Raw genomic sequence first — 21315 nt, forward strand, 5'->3', positions numbered from 1 at the left:
GTTTTGTTAACATTTTGCGGACTGTGCTTTCTCTTTAGTTTTTTGGTAAGATAGGGGTATTTTGGGTATTTTCTCTGTTAAGAACTTTTCTGAAATTTACATAAAAGCCAGGTGTTTTCATTTACATTTTGGGCACGGGGAAACTAGAATGGAAAGGTTAGAATTTGAATCTCAAATTTGCTTGGGAAGAAGTAATATGCATGACTTGGGGAAGGGATTGTCCATTAATGCTCCTAGGAAAGTTAAGAGAACTTAGGCTTTGGAGCCAAGCCAAGTCTATTAAAATAGGACTTTACCTTGCTGGGAATCGATGATTTGCTGTAAAATTTCAGAACCTCAGGAACATAGTTCCCATTCTGGATGGTCCTTGGACCCTCATACAAGCCATTGAAGCTGGGTTTTGTTAGCTTCAGCCCATTGCCTTTGAATCACAGTTGAAATCCCTTAGTTTCTACACAATTGTGAATTATTTTTCTCTCTTTTCTCTCAATTCTACATCAAGTGTTATCAAAGCATAAATCCTCTCTTTTGGACCTAGAGTTATGGTCAATAGAGGAGGATGTGGAGGCAGTGGAGGCAGAGGAAGCAGTTTGTCACAACGGCTGAATATGAGAAATTATTGAGGAAATTCAAGGCAATGGGACAATTGGTGGGTCATTCACCCACTTTGAACGAGAATCGGTTGCTTATGAAAGTGAGGAATCAAATGAAGAAAGTGCAAATCCTTTCCACAACCAAAGGAGGGAGAATCCCTTGTTGGAGGATAGGTTGGTTCTCGCCCCAGCCATTTCTGATCAAGATGTGAGAGTCGACATCACTGAATTTTTGGAAACGCTTTAGCCCAATGAATTCTTGCAGGGACTAGATAGAATGGAGGATTTCTTTATGTGGAAAGATTTCCCAGTAGAAAAGAAAGTTAAATTTGTGGCTCCCTAACTCAAGGGGCATGACCAAATATGGTGTCAACCGGTGCAGGCTGGCCGAGCATGAAAGGGGAAGAAAAGACAGCGGCTTAGACAAAAAATAAGTCAAAGTCTTAACGAGAAATTCGTACCCTCTAGTTACACGCAAGAATTGTACCAATGATTCCATTATTGCAGCAAAGGAAGGGTGTCTAGGAGCATACAGATGAATTTTCCCTCCTTATGAGCCGGAACGACATCTATAAAAGCGATGACCAATTCGGCGCATAGTATGTGAGTGGACTAAAACCTCAAATTCAGAACAAACTAATTCTACACTGAATTTTCAGACTTCCAAGGCTTATCAAATGGCCTTAAAAGCTGAAACCAAATTGAAAAACCACTCTAGTGGCTCAAAATCAACCCTAGTTCCAAGGGGACATGTGGCAAATCAAAAGCCCGAGAAGTCGAGACCCACTCACACCCAAATGAAGCATCTAAAGACAAACTCTAGATGCCAATAGGCCTGTACAATCTCGAGACCAATGTGTAAAATGTTAGAAATGTGGGGCGACAAAGGAGATCTTCATGCATGGCTAGCATTCAACAAAGAGACAGTAGGGGAAAATGAGTAAGATGTTGCTGAACTTGAAGCTGATGAGGGGGAGTTCAGTTTCTTGTCATTAGACAACCACTCACTGCCCCAAAGGTGGTAGAAGATCTGTGACTCCGAGTTATCATCTTCCAGTCTCATTGTATGGCCCTTAGGAAGGTGTGCACCATTATCATCGATAGTGGCAACTGCGGCAATATGGTGTCTCAAGCGGTTGTAGACAAGTTGAAGTTGAAATGCGACAAACACCCCCAGCCCTACAAAATAGCATTGTTTTGGAAGGTAATGAGACACTAGTAACTTCTTGTTGCATAATTAATATTTTTCTATTCGGTAAAACTTTTCTACACAAGGATGCATAATATCCTTTTGGGTCGTCGGCGGTAATATGATCGAGCTGTCATACACCATTGGCAACAGAATATGTACTCTTTTTGGAAAGAAGGGGTGAAAATTGTTCTGAAACTACCGAGAAAGAGAGCATACCTAAACCCAAAGGTAGGGGAGGAGAAGTTGTCCTTACTTTAACTGGTTTATTGAAGAAAGCAAAGAACAACAAGCAGTATATGCTTCAGTAGCTAAAGAAGGGTTGTGCCTTGATGACATCCCCACAATAGTTAAGCCTTCGGTGAAAAGTTTAAGGATGTGATGCCTGATGAATTACCCAACGAGTTGCCACCCATGAGAACAATTAAACATTGTATTGATTTGGTTCCAGATGCTACACTCCCTAACTTGCCACATTATTGAACGAGTTCTAGAGAACACGAGGAGTTACATAGGCAAGTAACAGAGTTATTAAAGAAAGGGTTAATAAGAGAGTATGAGCCCATGTGCTATCCTTGCCTTGTTAACCCTAGAGAAGGATGGCTCATGGAGAATGCACTCTAGACAATAGGGCAATTAACAAAAGTCGTAGACCATTTCCCTATTCCTAGACTTGATGACATGCTTGATGTTGTCGGGATCAAGGGTCTTTCCAAAATTGACTTGAGAAGTGGGTATCACCAGATTCGTGTGTGACCTGGAGATGAGTGGAAGACTGTGTTTAAGACGTGAGAAGGCTTATATGAGTGGCGGGTCATGCCCTTTGGGCTCTAATACTTTGAGAACTTTCATAAGGGTTATGAACCAATGCTCCATCCGTTCATTGGCAAGTTTGTAGTAGTGTATTTTAAATTCTATCCTATCCTCATTCACTGGCCAAAGACTGATGGATATTTTTTACATTCACAGTAGGTGTTGGAGATCCATAGGAAGGAAAAGTCATTTGTAGACCTCAAAAAATGTTCCTTTTTGACTAATAACCTAGTATCTTGGGGTTTTATGGTGTCATGCGAAGGGGTCAAGGTGGATCCTACCAAGGTACAAGCCCTTGGGGACTGGCTGAAAATACTGAGAGGTGAAAAGCTTATATGGTCTAGCAACTCCAGCAACATCATAGCACCCATAACTGATTGAATGAAGAAAGGGATGTTTGAGTGGACTTCGGCTGCTGAAAACAGCTTCAAATTGGTGATAGAAAGAACGACAAGAGCTCCTGTCCTCACACTTCCAGCCTTTGAAAAGGTCTTCCAAGTGGAGCATGATGCCTCGAAGGTGAAAATTGGTGGCGTCCTAAGTCAAGAGGTTAGAACCGTGGCCTTCTTTAGCGAGATATTGAGTGGGGCAGAAATTAATTACATTACTTACGATATAGAGTTCTATGCAGTAATTCAACCCTTGAAACGCTAGAGGCACTACGTCATTCAAAGAAAACTTACCTTGTTCTCAGACAATGAAGCTTTGAAATATCTGAGTGCTCCAAAGAAACTGAATTGGATGCATGCAAAGTGGGTCTTGTACTAACAAGAATTCACTTTCATAATCCCCCAAAAAAGAACATTTAAAACCTGCATACTATATTACTGAAGGAAACTATCAAATGGATCAGAAACACAATCTTCAACATCTTTCATTACCCATTTAATATTAGCAAGCAATAATAAGCTCCCTCAGAAATGATTCTTACCAGTGAGAGAACCATGATCAGTGTGCCACCCACACCATGAAGAAACACCTTCAATATGTTCTATCCCCTCACTGCAAGAAAAGACAATATAGCCCGTACAAAATCATATTGTTACTAGTGTGAATAAGCTATACATGGCATTATTGAGTTTGAAGGAAAAGTATACGTGAGATTCATATCTAAATCTCAAAAATTTGTTTGCACAGCAATAATAAACAGGAAAAAGCACTATTGTATGAATAATAATTTAGAACTTTCACTTTGTGCAGCAATAAATATGTTGAACAAATACAAGTATTTGCGACAAGCACAACCATTTTTATGCGAAATCAACAAGCATCTGTTGGTATTTTCTTAAACTTATATAATCTACAATTTCCTACATTGATTATTTTGTTATTGGTAATTTCTAAGCCTTCTATTTGACAGAAAAAGAAAATAGGAAATTGTTGGAACTGACGCTATAAATCTCAAAAATTTTGCTTGCACAGCAATAATAAACAAGATAAAGCACTATTGCATGGATAATAATTTGGAACTTTCACTTTGTGCAGCAGCAATAAATATGTTGAACAAATACAAGTATTTGCGACATGGACAACAATTTATATGCCAAAATAACAAGCATCTCTTAGTATTTTTTTAAACTTACATAATCTACAATTTTCTGCATTTATTATTTTACGATTGGTAATTTCTAAACCGTTTATTTGATGAAAAAGAAAATAGGAAATTGTTGGAACTGACACCCTAGCTTATCCCAAAAATCTAGATATTGTGTAGCTGAATCTAGGAACTCAACTCTTTATACAAAGAAGAAATATAATCCTAAAAAAAGCTATCCTCGAGAGCAAACCAGACCCGGTGCATTGAAGTTGATAACAATGATAAATCGGCTTATACTAACCACCATAGAGCTAATTAATAAGTGGGACCTCTTAAAGTGAGGTCCCCACATAAAAGTCTTAATGTGAGGTTCCCACTTAAAAAACGTCAATATCAAGCCTCTTAACTGTGCGTTTAGCCATTTATTGGGAAAGTTACCAGTTAGCATAGAAGAAATCAATTGTGGATAACTCTACAATACATAAACTACTTTTAGGGCAAAGTTTGAGTTAATCATCCATTATCAACATCACCATCATTCGAGCCTTATCCCAACAATTGGGGTCAGCTACACAAATCTTGTTCCATCATTCTGCTCTATCAAGGGCCATACTTTTAGTCAAACCATAAGTTTCCATATCTCGTATCACTACTTCCTTCCATGTCCTTTTGGGGCTTCCCCTTGCCCGTTTAGAGCCTGACACTTGAACCAAAACACCCCCCCTACACTGTTGTTCTACGTCGCTATTGCACATGGCCAGATCACTTAAGTCTACATTCCTCATATTATTGTCTATTGGAGCTACCCCTAAGTTCTCTTGGATGTAGTCATTTTGAATTTTGTCCTTTCTTGCTTTAACACTCATCCATCTCAACATCCTCATCTCAACCACACTCGTTCTATAGATATGTTGTTACTTGACCGCCTAACATTCCGTACGATAAAGCTTGGCTAGTCTTACATCGATCCTATAGAAACTTCCCCTTCAATTTCATTGATATGTAACAATCACATAAAGCTCTAGTCGCACATCTCCACATTGTCCATCCACCATCCATGTATGCAAAATTTGTTACTAACTATTCCCTTAGACCATCAAACGAAACAAGCCTTCAATTTGGAACAGAAAATCCAGAAAAACCACGGTCTTGCCACTGCTACAAAAGAGATAAAGATCCTTCATTATTTCCAACTTCAAAAAGTATTAGACAAATAATGGACTGAGTGTTCAAGCGACAAGTTCTACAAGATACAAGATCTAAGTGAAGCAGTCGGTGCCTGTTGTGTAGATAACATATCATTACCTATAGAAAATATTCGAACATGACCCATCAAAACAATCAACCCTCATTGAATAACAAAATGTCCAATGGTGGAAGAAATGTTCCCAGCTACAAGCTGCTAAAGCAATCAATAGGAGTTGCAATCAATGATTGTGAACTCAGTGTTGGAAATAAAAGGAATAAGATTTACTGTATTTGATGGACATAACTGTCATTTATCTTTTATTTAGTCCTTATTTGTCTTATGTGTCTAAATAAGGGCAATATTGTCCATAAGTTGTAATTAGGATCGTTATTTAATGTTATAAGAGGGGTAGAGGTCCATTTACTTTCCCTCTCTATCTCTCTATCTGTCACACGTCTTTCTCTCTCTCTCCTTCTTCATCATCATCTTTATTTTCTTTCCTCCTTTCTTGCTATAGATCCTACCAAACTGTTTTCTTCTCTACTTTTGTTTCAACTTGGTATCAGAGCCTGACAATCAGTAAGGATGGTATTCTAGAATAGTACTGTAGCATGATACTATAGTAGTATTTGTGCTAATGGAGGTGAGATTTTTTTTATGATTTTCAATGTCGATCAAGTATTTATTCGAAAACCTAATTGTTGGATGGATAAGGTTTTATATGCCCCAATCAAAGAAGTATTGTTAGTGTTGTTTTTTTATTTTTTCAAGGAAAAAGGGAGTGTGATCAGATATGGGGTGAACTAGATTTGTAAAACCTTTTATTTAAAGAGATCAAAGGATGTAACTTGATCTCAATTGTTGATTAAGATCTATGGATGTAACTGGATGTTAACTACAGTACAAAAATGTCTCTACATGCATCAAGTATGGATTCGTCTGTGTTGGGTTTTGTGGCCTTTAAAGGCCTAGAGAGCTTGTAAAAATGATATTTATAGTAGAATATGCACTTCAGTGGGAATGAGTGTATTAACTGACTAAGGGTTAGGTGGCTTATGGCCTTAGTCATGTCCAAACCCCTTGGCTTTGGGCATGTGGCACTACCGAGAAGGGTTTGTAGTGGGTCATCCCTTGCTGAGGTCTGAGAGATGCCTAGGGATCAGGTTTGTTGGCCAGCAGGATTGTGTGGATTTCTGTGTGCGGTTGTAGGCCTGTGAGAACAAGGGCCAAAGCCTCAACAAACTTCCGCACAATATGTACACACGACAACCCCATTATTGGGAAGAAGCGCTATAGAGGGACACGTGCACATGTGCATAGAGAAAGCCCCTTTTGCATTGTAGTGACAAATGCTAGACTTGCTCTTAAAAGAGAGAACTAAAATCTACATTCCAAGAGCATGGTCCCATTGTTTATTATCCAACTTTGACAAACCAATCATGAGCCCTTGCAAAGAGACTATGGGTCATGGAACTTTGTTGGGTTAGATAAGAGAACAATAGTGGATCACAATTTCTAAGACGAGTGGAGTGCACTTAGTGTCGCTAATTTTGACCCATTGGTACCAGTCGACTCTTAGTATTTTTTTGGGTATTATAAATAGTTCTTTGATTTTTAATATGTTTTTAGATTTTTAAAATATTATTTCTGCATCATTTTTTATAAAAATATATTTTTGAAATTTTCATAACTTTATATAGGATATGTGGGGACCAAGGATCCAACTGTTACATGTGTGTGCCACCCATGTGGAACCCACACCCCTAGGGTGGCACGCCCCTTTTATTGCATAAAGGGGGCCACACCCCACTTTCTTAATTTATGGTTCATTTTTAAAATAAGTTATACTAGGTAAATCTAATTCAAATTAGAATTGGTTTAGGAAAATTTAATTCAAAGAAAATTTAATTCGAAGAATCATATTCAAACTAGGAGATAGATTTCTTTCTATATAAAGGTCTAGCTTGAACCCTCTCTTACATTACAAGAGCTTTCACTCTCTCCCAAGACTAGATCCTCTCTCTCTCTCTCTCTCTCTCTCTCTCTCTCTCTCTCTCTCTCTCACGCACCTACTCTATGTCTCTTTTTTCCACACCAAATTTCTTCTATCTCCAAAAGGAAACTTGAAGTCACGTGCCCCCCTCTCTTTACCCATAAGGAGACACGCCACTCTCTCTCCTCTATATTTTTGTGTTAAGCTGCCCAATTATTATTTAACGTTATAAGAGGGGTAGAGGTCACAAGTGACCTCTAAGCAACTCAGTTTCCCTCTCTATCTCTCACACATCTCTCTCTCCTTCATCATCATTTTTATTTTCTTTCCTTTCTTTCTCTCCCTAGATCCTACCAAATCGTTTTTTTCTCTATTTTATTTTCAACTCTTAGCATGCAGTGAATAACAATCTAAACAGTATAATGCTCTTATGATGGGAATGAACCTATAATTTTGCAAAAAAATGCCACCATAACGACAAGGAGTAAACGATAAACACAAGGAGACGTTTGAAACAAATAAAATGCCTCATGCATAAGACTGACATAATAAGGCCATAAGCTAAGAGAAAAATCACCTCTTTTGTCTTGGAAAGTAGTACAGCAAGCGTCCTTTATGACATTGAGACTGCCGAAGTATCTGCTGAAGGCTTTCATAGTCATACATTATATTACCGTTTGACACTATACAAATGTCAAACTAAATGGGTCAGAAAAACCAATACACAAAGTAGAAACAAAATATGAAAATGAAGAAATTTTTATATATGGATTTTGCTTTCATGTTCCTTAATGTTCATTAGATAGCTGCCAGAGAAATATTTATACCGCTGTGGCATGTTCTCAGAAGAAAAAGTCTACTGTTTAGCTGGCTAAAGAAATAGAAACAAGCAAGCCACAAAAGTCATGTTTACTCTCATGATAATCAGGCCGCTAGAATAACAGGCACAGCTTGTAGCGGATTTCAAAGGTAAAGAGCACCACAGACCATATAACATTGTGTATCCTAAGAACCTAAGAACTTCTAATGAGAATTTTGGACTCAAAATTACAGTTGCATCAAATCCATAACCAACCCAATATATAATAAATTTAACAAACAATATAAATGAAGACGCCAACTGCCCAAAAGTGCTCCTGCATGTGCATGACAGCACCCAATTCATGAAGTCAATGTTGGTAACTCATACAACATTGACTAGCAGAAATAATATAATTGTGGGAGGTACAAGCAGAAAGTCACCATCAAATCCAAGTAATCCTCACTGTCAAATGCCCTCTCATCTCATTGAACCTCAGAACCTGACTTGTGCAGAGCCAAGTTCAGTGGCTATAAGAAGAAATCTCCCTATTAGAAAATGCATCACTTAGTTCAGTTTGTTTGTTGACAAAAATGAAAAAGGGGTAGCAAGAAGAGAAGCAGCTAAATCTGTAGCCAGGTTAAGACTTCTAGATTTCTCCACCCAGATTACAGGACAAGGATGTTGTTGGTGAAGTTCACACAAAAGGGTAACTTCCAGGCTAGAAGAGCATTGGTCATGAGTCACCAATAACTAAATGATGCCACCTACTCAGCTCTATGGAATTTCCATTCAATCCTTTAGGAGAACAGGTATGTGTTGTCCACCACCTGAGGTAGGCTCCTACTCAATACCATTCCCAAATGTCTAGTAACTCCTGCTTCAGGGTGCTTAATGTGTAAATGTAGCTGTGAAAAAGCCCAACATTTCATCGCTATATCCCTTCAGTTCTAGCTGTTGGGACAGACATCGAGCAGCCCATTTGTACCACGATGACTGAAGACACTTGGTATCAAGAGGCCCAATGTTCAACAAAGCTACTTAGAAGAAAAGCTTTGCAGTAACAGAATGGAACATATCAAAGAGATAAAAGTGGTTAAATGTAAGGAGGAAAGATAATGCTTGTGCGCTATTGGGAAGAATTAAAGCGGAGTTGCCTCTAATGCAGTGCTGAGCAATACAAAATTAAACGGGAGAAACAACCTTGAAACCCAGAAGATACAAGCAAGAAACAACAGAAAGGTGAACTCAGTTGCTCCTAACAAGGAAATTTGGAAGGTCCATATTAAAGGTTCTGTAGAACTCCTAAAGAAATGTGTTACAAGTTCTGAGAAACACAAGTACTTTAACAGCTTTTCCAATCACCCTGCATCTACAAATTATCAATTAAAGCCCAGAGTTCTTTTGGAAGGAACAAGGTAACTAGTTAATAGAGTTGCCTATTCTTAGGTTCCAATCCTAGATTACCATTAAGTGAGACTGTGTGGCCACATAACATGAGCATACACAATGAAATCTGTGTCCCTCCATGACAAATGACTGCCAATCTTCACTGGATTGCATGGATACTCTCACATTTAAACCATGACAAATTTAACATTCTCATTTTTGGTTAGAGACCTTTTGTAAGATCCATGTAGGGTAATCTGATAATTTAACACACCCATATTATTGCATATATGGTGTACTTCTTACTAAAGCTATGAATCAAGGATTCTCCAAATACAATCCTTGCAATTGCAACAGATTGATGCCCTTGACCAGATCTATACCCATGGCCTTATGTACATATATATGCGTGTAGTCGAAACAAATATGAATATCATTTTAGTACTGAAATGAAAATTATTAAGAAAACAAACTACAGAAATTCTAATTCAAAATGTGGAATCGCAAACTTTATATCATTTATTGTGTAAATCAATAAATAAACAAAAAACCACTAAATAACTAGATTAAATAGATCATGATTCCAAAATTTTAATAGAACTCTCAATGAATTAAAACTCAGGTAACATTATATTGACAGTCTAGTTAATTTGAAATTGTTGGAGAAACGATAGGAAAAGAAATGTAGCACTAATACTTCTTAGGGTATCAAGAGATTACCATAATTATCACAATGGTACGACAACATCAACCCAATATCCAACATCAACTTTCCAAGAGCTTTGAATGCTTCAAAAAATAGTAGACAAACGCAATGAATCAGATCCATTACTTAATCTGACTGAAATACTCTAGATATTAAAATGCAGGTTTCCACATAAAGGATAATGCAAGACATAGAAGCAATAAGATGGATAAGAATTTCTAGTCTACAAGATATCATAACCCCCAATAGATTGAAATAGGTTCAGTGTAATGTATCTTTTATTATATATTAATTAAAAAAATTCCTTCCATTCCCAAAAGAGCAGAATAACCAACAGTTCCACAGAAAAGTTAAAACCCTTAAACAACTCAAGTTGTCCACCACAGATCCAGCTATTTGCTCGTTTTCCTTAAATTTAAGGAAAAGATAAAAGAAAAAATCCAAAAAAATGAAAAAAACTGAATACACCAAGACAAAGCAATTAAAATTTATATATACACACAAGGACATAATGTAGGTGTCTCGGCATGCATATGTACACAAGATACACTTGCACATTCTACTACTCTAATTACAAATTGTTGTGTGTTTTTATCAACACACACACAAAAAAAAAAATTGGTGAACGTAGAATACATCTATAATACATATGCTACACATATATATCCATACTTTGATGAGAGAAGCTTTCCAAGAAAGCTACATTTCAATAAATCATATAATACAAAACAAATTGGTACAGAAAAAAATGTAAATTATTAATAAAGAACTAGTTTCTAACTTTCTACATCATTCCCCTTGGACCGGCTGGTCCACCGAACCCGGGCTAGACTGGTGGACCGTTCATCCAGTGTCTTGACCGGCCAGTCCACCAGTCAAGCACCGAGCCAGCCAGTTCCAATGGGGACAAGAAATGCCCCATTTTTCCGTCTTTTTTGAATTTTTAACATGATTTAACCAGTTCTTTTTATCCTTTTTTTTTCCTGTCCTTTCAAGTTCGTTAAGGAGCATTTTGGTCACTTTCAACAATAGGATGGGTTTTTAGGGTTTAGAATATGTTTTTTAAAAAGAGATTCGATATTTAATATTTTTTTGCTCTCTAAACCAAAAAATTCCCTAGCATGTGGCAATCAACTAGTAACTTTCGAGGTTGTTCCGACCACTCAATCAGAAGTCCTTTTTCAAATGATTGCAATGAGTTGTTTCTTAGTTTGCTAAATTAGTAGAGTTTGATATTTTTATATACAAAGAAAAATGTTTCCTTTTTTGGTTTTGTATTTTTTAATTATTGGTCCTTTTAAAATGTCATTTTTTTTTTTTACTTTTTTTTGCATCTTTTTGGCATTGGAAATTCCCTAGCTATACTTGTAGAGATTTGAATATTTTGAATCTTCAATTTTAATTTTAATTTGATATGAAAATATGTTTTCTTCCAAAGATGTCAAGACAAGACAAGATCTGCCGGTTCGAACCAGGAATTGGTGAACAAGTGCCCTATCTAGGCCATTCACCCCCATGGACGGGCTAGTCCATCAAACAAGTCAAGGAGTGGTGGACCGACTAGCCCGATGTTCGAACCAGTCGTAGGGGTAGCAATTGGTTCGGGTCATCACATCAACCTAATCTGGGTCCGGGTCCAGGTCACAGTTTTGGAGCAAGCGGGTCGGGTACAGGTCAAAAACCCTGGACCCGAGTCGCACACACACACACACTAATATTGCATATATACACAAATATGACAAAATATGCATCCATAAATTTTCAGACATTGAAAAATGCAAAATTTAACGGTTCTAGAACCAATGATATTAAAATCAGAACGCGTCGGCCGGTTTGATTGGTGAACTGGTGGGTTTTACAGCCCGGTTCAATTAAAAACCCACGCATAGTACAACCGTCTGGTCCAACTAGTAGAACAGCTGGTCCAACAATTCAGTACTGAACCGGCTGGTCCATAGTGGGGGAAGAAAAGACGGTTTCTACAATCGTCAATTTTCGTTTTTTTTCCTTTAAAGGGTCCTACAAGAGGGCTTTTATATTATATTAAACAACTTAATAGTGAAGTTTCCTTAATTTTATACAATTTAACTCATTTAAATTGTAAAAAGAGAACTAAAGATTTAAACGCTTTATTTCTCTCTTCTTCTTTTTTTCTCTCTCCCTCAAGCCCTAAAAATTTAAAACGCCGGCCCTAAAGGCTCAAGCACAAGATTCCGACGAGATTCCGACAGGTAAGTTTTTTATTTCTTTATATTTAACCTTTTTAATATTCAATAATACAAATATTTTTAACTTAAGGCTTATAAAATAAGAAAAATATTGAAAAAAAAATTAAGAACTAGGGTTTCATAAATTTAATTTATTTTTAATTTGTAGTTTCAAGTTTAGGAAATTTTCGATTAGTTTGTGGTTTGTACTTTTGTAATAATCATTAAAAGTTAAACAAACAAAAAAAACTACAAAACAACACGTAGAAATATATTTGGGGGCATTTTTTTTGTTTTTCTACTTTTCTTTTTCAATTTTTTGTCTAGAAAGTTCACAAAAAATAGAAAATCCAACAAGTGAAAAACAAGAAAAACGAAAAAAAAAAAAAGAAAAAAGGATAAAGAAAAAGTTGAAATTGGAAACAAAGAGGAGAAAAGAAAAAATTCTTATGTAGTTACTTTTTTGAATGGAACTTTGAATTATCTAAAAAAGTAAAAAAATCAGATAATAAAAAATTAAAATTTTGGAGAATGCAAAAAGAAAAAATAAAAATAGAAAATAAAAACCATAATAAAAAATTAAAAAATAAAAAGAATTTTTTAATTTTTTTTTAACATTTCTGTTTTTTCTTTTTTGAATTTTCTGCTCTCTACTTTTTTATTATTTTCTTTTTTGAATCTGTTAAATGACAAAATCTTAAATGTACACTTTTATCACTTTCATGTTTGGAATTTGAATTATCGAAATAAATAAAAAATCATCCTCACAAAGCCTTTTCCCGACTAATTGGGTCGGCCACACAAATTCTGCTCCATTCTTCTCTATTAAGGGTCATACCCTCAGTGAGGCCATAAGTCCCCATATCTTTTTTAACTACTTCCAACTATGTCCTTCTGGACCTACCCCTTGCCTTTTTTATCGTTCCACTTGAACTAACTCGCACTTCCTTACGGGTGTTGTACTGGGTCTGTACCACACATAGCCAACCAACCTAAGTCTACTCTCTCTCATTTTATTTCCTATTGGTGCTACATCTAAATTTTTCCAAATGTATTCATTTCGAATTTTATCCCTTCTTGTCTTGTCACTTATCCATCTCATCATTATCTTCTCCGTTACACTCATCATATGGGTATATAACCACCCAACATTCTGCCCTATAGAGCAAAGCTGGTCTCACAACTGTCCTATAGAACTTCGTTCAACTTTATTGGTATGTGGCGACGACATAAGTTGCACATCTCCACTTCTCCCACCCAGCTCGAATTCTATATACGACATCTTCCCATATCTATCGATTTTCTTGGATTATCGACCCAAAATATCTAAAATGCGTTCTTTTTGGTATTTCTTGACCGTAATCTTAACTACTTCCTCGTCTCTACTCCTATTACTAAACTTGCATTTCATATCCTTTGTCTTAGTCGAGCTAATTTTAAAACCTTTAGATTCTAGAGCATCCCTCCAAAGTTCTAACTTTGTGTTGATGTCGTCTCGGATCTCATCAATCAAAACTATGTCATCTGCGAACAACATGCATCATGGTACCTCATCTTGTAAGTGGCTAGTTAAGTCGTCCATAACTAAGACAAAGAGGTATGGGCTCAATGCTGACCCCTCATGTAGACTTATTGCCACTGAAAACTCACACGTTTGTCCACTAATTGTTCGTACACTAGTTTGCGCTCTATCATATATATCTCTCACCAAGTCGATGTAGTGTCTGGAGACTCATTTCTTTTCCAACATCCACCAAATTAAATCTCAAGATACTCCATCATAAGATTTCTCTAGATCAATAAAGACCATTTGGAGGTCTTTTCCTTTCGCCCGTCTAAGTAAGAAAATAGCATCGGTTGTTGACCTCCCTTGCAAAAAACTGAATTGGTTTTCTGATACACTCGTTTTATGCCTTAGTCGTTGCTCAATCACTCTCGTCCAAAGCTTCATAGTGTGGCTCATAAGTTTGGTCACTCAATAGTTCGCACACTTTTGTATGTCTCCTTTGTTCTTGTAAATAGGTACTGCAATACTTTTCCTCCATTCGTCTAGCATTTTCTTTATTCTCAACACCTTGTTAAACAGCTTGGTCAGCCAGTCAATGTCAATCTCCCCCACGCACTTCTAAACCTCTATCGGGATACCATTTGGTCTTAAAGCCTTTCCTCTCTTCATCCTTTTCAAAGCTTCATTCACTTCTGATAGACCTCCGCCTTCGTTTATGCCAACGGTTCCTTTTACCGCTATTTCCTATTGTGTTCATCATTTAATAATTTTTGAAAATAAACTCTCCCCCTTTCGTTGACCTCTTCATCCTTCACCAAGACCATTTGATCCTCAGTCTTAATGCATTTAATAGGGTCTAGATCCCTACACATTTTCTCTCTCATTTTTGTTAATTTGAAGACATCTTTTTCACCTTTTTTTGTTCCCAATTTATTGTGTGGATTATTGTATGCGTTAAGTTAAGCATTACTTACCATATGTTTAACGTTTTTCTTATCATTTTTATATTCTTCCAAGTTTTGATCATTTTTATCACACAACCAAATTTTATAACATGATCGTTTTTCTCTAATGGCCTTCTAAACCTCAAAATAAAAAATAGAGAATGAAAAAAACATATTGGAAAAGGCAAAAAGGTAAAAGGATTTTTACAACAACATATATTTAAGTGTTTACATTCTACACAAACATAAACCTATTAATTAATATTACACAATGATAGAACTGCATTAGTACGTGGCCAAAGTGTGAACACGTGGAAAGTAGGAACGAGAAAAATGAGAAAGAATTTAAGAAATTTAAGATAGAGAGAGAAAGAGAAAAAACATAGAGGGAGACGTATCGAATGAATAGTAGAGAGAGAAAGTAGAGGACGAACAAAAAATTGTAGAGAAACAGTGACCAACAGCCCTTGTCCCATCTCCCCCAAAAGCTCTCTCACCGTTTTTTTCTCTCATGACTCCACAGTCTACTTCTATCACCCATTCCTTGGTTTCCCTCTCATCACATGGGCTTTCTATCTCTACCCACCTCTCTTTGAAAGCTATCGGTTTTCTCTCTCCTTTTCTCTCCTCCAGGTTGCTCTCTCTCATGTCTTTAGGCTCTCTCTCCACCGACCTCTAAAACCGTTTTCCCTTGCTTTCTTTCTACTAGTTTCTCTCTCATGGCTTTACGATCTTTCTCTACCCCACCCTTTCTCTCCTAGACAAAAAAAAAAAAGAACATGAAGAGCGATATTACAAGGAACAGTACCAGGTCATTGATTCTTCAACTTTGAATAACATTTCTTTGCATCTTCAATGGAGATGCTCTCAATGGTGGAAAAGACGGTAGATGTAGTGATGCGTGTGAAAATGCAAGCAATGGTAGTTGGTGATGCCATTCTTCAATGGAGCTGCTCCCAATAGTGGAAATGGTGGTAAATGCCAATGATGAATGTGAAAGAGAAAGCCATGGTTGTTGAAGAAAGGATCATGGTGCCATTCTTCTTTGTTTGTAATCCCTACTTTCCATTTTTGAGTTAACCTAATTTTCCTTGGTGATATCAAAGAAATAGTGAGAACTAGCCCTCAAATTGCGCTGAAATATTACTGATTCAATTTTGAGAGCTTTCAATGAGATCGATTCTGTGAAAATTATTATTTGGAATTCAAGAGTATGGATAGAAGAACAAATGGTTCACTAGGAGGTGACGTTAACCACTAGGAAGTGAAATAGGGCTTCATCTTGACCCTGCAAAGTCAGTAAAAATTCCTGAAAAAAACCCAATCCAATGCTGCAAAAAACAAGACTGTTAACAAGGCTAATAGGCCAAGGCAACTAAAACATTCTGCAAAAAAACCTAACCCTGCTGTGGCTAAACAATCCCCTACAGCTAAGCCCAAAATATGCTATCCTCAACAGTTCAAAAGATGGAGAACAGGGAATGAAAGAGTGAGCGGAGGTCTTTCAAGGATTTGCACAGGAAGGCTAGAGAAAGCGAGAGCAGATAGACAGTAAGGGAGGTGAGGGAAAGGGAGACCAAGAGAGAGAAAGGGCAGTCGAGTAGAAAGAAAGGTGATAGAAAGGAAAACTTGGGTCCACTTTTATTTTCTCTCTCTATTGTATTTTTTCTCTCCACTTTTTTTGCTCTCCAAATTTCCACATGTTCTCCTTTTTCCATCTTACTTTGGCCACATATTCGTCCCGCTATATTGATATGTAATATTACATGAAAGGTTTATGTTTGTGTAATATGGAGTAGTTGAATATATTTTATTGTAAATTTCCCAAATATAGATAAAATGAAAAACAGAAATTGAAAAAGAAAAAAGAGAAGACTTTCTTTTTTTTTAATTATTTTTGTTTTCTCATTTTTCTCATTTTCTTTTTTTTTTTACTTCTTTTATTCTTTTCATGCTTGGAACTTTGAAATTTGAAACATCTAAAAAATAAAAAAATAGAGAATAAAAATCTTATTTTGGAAAATGCAAAAAGAAAAATAAAAATAACAAACACAGAGTTTTTTAAAAAAACAAAAAAAAAAAAAAGAGAAGACTTTCTTTTTTTGAAATTTTCTGTTTTCTTAATTTCAGAATTTCCCTTTCTTTACTTTATATCTTTTTCATGTTTGGAACTTTGAGTTATCTATAAATAAATAAATAAATAAAATCAATGAATGAAATTTCATTTTAGAAAATACAGAAAGGAAAATGAGCAATTTTGTGATTTTCATTTTTCAGTAGTCTAATAACCTTGATGTTGCAGTTTTAAAGAAATACCATACTACATATTTGGCCTTTCGCATTAGGTATAATAAAAATGTGCATCTGTTTTCATTGTTTTGCATTCTTGTAGTTATTGATTTATTTCTGATATCTGCTTTTCTTCTGAAATTTCCACGTATTGGAATTGTGCATTATGTTTGTGACTTTGAGGTTGTAAGATTTGTGATTTGTGCTATGCTTTGTATTTATAGGGAGATTGTTATTGGTAGTTTGAGAATTTTGAGTTTCAAATTGTGGCATTTGAATTGGGAAAAGATGTCCTCGAGTGGGTCAAATAGAGGAAAAACAGCTCTAGCCTGAGGCATGTAAGAAGAGAACAAAAGGGTGACAAGTGGAAAAATATTTGTATATATTGCTCAAAACCCGATAAATGGAGGGAGAATACATTAGCCCAAAAGCCTGGGAATGCAGCCAAATGTCCCAAATTTCCCTCTTATGTGATGTATAAGATGCAAAAACGTATTGGACATCACATGGCTGGGAAGAAAAAGAGGCAAGAAATTAACGATGAGATCAAGAACCCTTAGTATGTTGATATTGAGGAGGGGGAAGAGGATGTTGAGGAAACCCCTCAAACTAGAAGGAGATACCACCACAGCTTGTCGTGCTACTGCGAGTAGTAAGCCTGGGAGGCAAGGTCAAGGTGGGAATGGGGCTTATTTCCCACCGAGGACAAGGCTCCCAGCCAGCCATCAAATGTGTATTGGCTGGGGAGCAAGCTATAGAGAGAGCAGATTTATCTGTAGTCCAGTGGATGTATCCATGTGCTATCCCTTTCAATGCCCTTAACTCCATTTATTTTCAGCATATGTTGGATGCAGTGGCATCCATTGGCACGGGGTATAAAGGCCCTTCCTGTCATCATTCTAAGCCTTATTAAAAAAGACCGTGAACGAGGTTAAAGGGTCCACAGCCAAATATAAGGCAATATGGGAGATATATAAATGTCCTATCATGGCTGATGGGTTGAAAGATAAAAGAGATCGACATTTGATAATTTTTTTGGTGTCCTGTCATAGAGGAACAGTTTTCTTGGGGTCTGTGGATGCCTCTAACATAATCAAGACTGGGCAAGCATTATTTGAGTTATTTAAGAAAGTTGAGGAAGTGAGGCCAAAGAATGTGGTTCAATTTATTACAGATACTGCAGCCAATTACTCCCTTGGGGGGCATTTGCGCATTTGCTTCAAGGTCGTTATCATCTTTGGACATCTTGTGTAGCACATTGTATAGACTTGATGCTAGAGGATATAGGGAAGATGAGTCATGTTAAAGAAGTTGTAGATAACGCAAAAGATATTACAAAATTTATCTACAATCACTCCCTTGTTCTCAATCTTATGAGGAAGCATACAAATGATAGGGAGTTAGTGAGGCCAGCAATAACTAGATTTGCTACTAACTTCCTCACAAGAATGGTCTGATAGCCATGGTTACATCTGCGGTGTGGAGAAATTCTATACGGGCCAAGAAGACAAGTGGAAAGGAGATGGTAGATTTGGTTTTCAGTAGCCATTTCTGGACTAAATATAATTCAAATTATAGAGCCCCTAGTAAAGGTTTTAAGAATTGTAGATAGTGATTCTAGGCCTGCTATGGGGTGCATATATGAGGCCATGGATAGGGCCAAAGAAGCTATAAAAAAAGCTCTTAAGCAAAGAAGGAGCCAATATGAGAAATACTGGGACATTATTGATAAAAGATGGGATCGGCAGTTACATCATCCTATACATGCAGCTGCATATTATCTCAACCCCCAATTCGTCTACAACAAGGAAACATTTTTAACCGATCCTATGGTTTTGGGAGGCTTGCATACCATGGTGGAAAAGTTATACCCTGAAGTGACGATCAGGAGAGAGTTATGCGAATATCAGAATGGATCAAGAGTATTTGGGTGTCCCTTAGAAATTGCCTTGCGTGGTAAAATCCTCCCAAGTAATCCATTTTATTATTTATTTATTTATTTATTAAATATGTTGTGCTTTTTATTGTGTATCTAACCTCTAATCTTGTTTCTTTTTGTCTCTAATCTATATTATTTAATTGCCACTTTTAGCAGCTTGGTGAGAACAATTTGGTGAAAAAGTTCCCAACCTTAGGAATTTTGCTATTCGTATTCTAAGCCAAACTTGCAGTGAAAGTGGGCGTGAAAGGAATTGGAGTGTCTTCCAACGCATTCATATAGATAAGCGAAATAGGTTGGAGCACAAAAGGCTGAATGACTTGGTTTTTATGCAATACGACTTGAGCTTGGAAGAGAGGTAATAAATCTTGTTTAATTTATTTTTCATTACGTATTCATTAATTACAAAGTTCTAGTGTTGCTTCTATTTATGTTTAAATCTTTGGAATGTTATGTTGTAGGATGCAGAGAAAACCAATGTCCTTGGATCCAATTTTTTGGAGAGAATAAATATTATGGAAGAGTGGGTTGTCGAGAAATAGAGGCTAGCTCTTGAAGGCATTGAGGAGCATATAGATGATTGGATGGAGATAGAACCCCCAAAAGAAGGTAAATTTTAATTTAAATAATTTTATGTTTGAAGTTTTTATGCACTCTACGAATGTAAGCTAATTTTATGTTTGAAGTTTTTATGCACTCTATGAATGTAAGCTTCTATCTTACTCAATAATGTGTAAACTTTCTCATACGTGTAGATGATGATGATTTAGAGGTCAACACTTAGGAGCCCAATGATGAGCAAGAAGAAGGAAATGAAATTAACGAAAAAGACTATTAATTACTTTTGACACTTTTCTTATTATCACTTGGGTTTTGTAGCATTCTAATCATAAAACAAGCTTGGAGTTTGCGGACTTGTGGTGGTGTACTTATTTTCTCCCTACTTATGATTGCAGTTCATGACTAATTTTTTGATAAAAAATTTTATGAGCATTCTGTTTGTGTGTCTTCTTTACAAATTTGAGATATTGCATTATTAATTAGTATTTCTTTATTTCTTGAACCTTGAAGAGTTATATTTGTTTTTTATATTTTTTAGAGTTGCTCTTTATTTTTTAGATTTTTCCTAGTTTTTCCATATTTTTTCCAATTTTTCTTTATTTTATTATTTTTATTACTTATTTATTTTTTTTAGACTGGTCCGACCAATGAACCAGTCCGGTTTGGCCAGTCCAACTGAACAGGTGCCTTTACAGATTCCGTCACCAGTCTAGTCCTGACAACATTGCCATGAACTCTTACTAGATTCTAACAAGAAGTGATTCCATGAAATTTTATTGAATAAAATTAGCATACACGTCTTCTGCTAGAAAAATGAGCACATCCTATTTTAATATAAATAAATATATAATCAAGAAATATAAATTTGAAAAACTATGTCAGAAATGAAAATATTTAAAAGAAATCTTTTAAAACAAAAATATCGAGAGCATTGCTTCTTGAATATATGAAATAAGCACCAGTTAGTGTTCGCTAACCTAATTCAAGTTCAGGTAAATGATTTCTAGGCCATAGATTTGGCCGACAATAAGCCGGGTACCTGGAAAAATAAAATAAATAAGAATGTCAAATATCACATCTTAACATGTTTAAGTAACAATTTTGAAAACCACAAAGCTTATTGACTTCTTAAAAAGGCCAAACTCAAGCTCACAATAAATAGAACCAAAACAACACAAAGGCTAAATCATTAAAGGTGTTGGTTGAGAGATGGAGATAAGATAGCGGAAAAGTCTAAAAGTTGTAGCTACAGAGTATACATAGTGGCAACACTCACATATACATTAATATCTTGCTATTTACAAATGGTTTGAGCTAAATTTTGTGTAGGTCAATTAGACCAAAGGTCTTTACAGCATCCAAAATTTCATTTGCACTCCGATGTACTATCATCAAGAACCAGCTCATCTAAGTTCCATGTCGTTATTGTGACATGAAAAAAACAGAAATAGAGAAAACAGCCCTCCAATTTAGAGAGAGAAACCCGGACTTATTGCCCACTGGACAGTCTTGCATAAGCCCACAAATACAGAGGTCCACGCAATAGCGTATCTGGACTTCAGAACAATATTCTCTCTCTATATGATGGTTAATTGATGAATGAGAGTTTCTAGAGCAAACCCCAAGATACAACCACCTAGGCCTGAGTCCTTAAGCTCAT

General features: G+C 36.3%; 1 protein-coding gene across 9 annotated transcripts in view; it reads right to left on the bottom strand.

The window, feature by feature from the left end:
* LOC18434245 (2-oxoglutarate (2OG) and Fe(II)-dependent oxygenase superfamily protein) overlaps positions 1-21315 on the bottom strand; it is a 50806-nt gene that overhangs the window by 12243 nt on the left and 17248 nt on the right. For 4 of the 9 annotated variants that reach the window (XR_016056354.1, XR_016056355.1, XM_088868043.1 and 1 more), the window contains 4 exons: positions 20633-20694; positions 10223-10291; positions 7892-7997; positions 3527-3597 (listed from right to left, as the gene is read on the bottom strand). Coding sequence is in view for 3 of the 9 variants with exons in the window: in XM_088868043.1 (XP_088724169.1) it covers positions 3527-3597; positions 7892-7997; positions 10223-10291; positions 20633-20694 (308 nt within the window). In the remaining 6 variants the exon portion in view is untranslated. Of the gene's footprint in view, positions 1-3278; positions 3423-3526; positions 3598-7891; positions 7998-10222; positions 10292-20632; positions 20695-21315 lie in introns of all 9 variants that reach the window. The other 5 variants (XR_016056357.1, XR_016056359.1, XR_016056358.1 and 2 more) reach the window with 4 other exon arrangements.

This window comes from Amborella trichopoda, chromosome 5, assembly GCF_054954075.1.
Source record: "Amborella trichopoda isolate Santa Cruz 75 chromosome 5, AtrichopodaSantaCruz75HAP2 v2.0, whole genome shotgun sequence".
Lineage (NCBI taxonomy): Eukaryota > Viridiplantae > Streptophyta > Magnoliopsida > Amborellales > Amborellaceae > Amborella > Amborella trichopoda.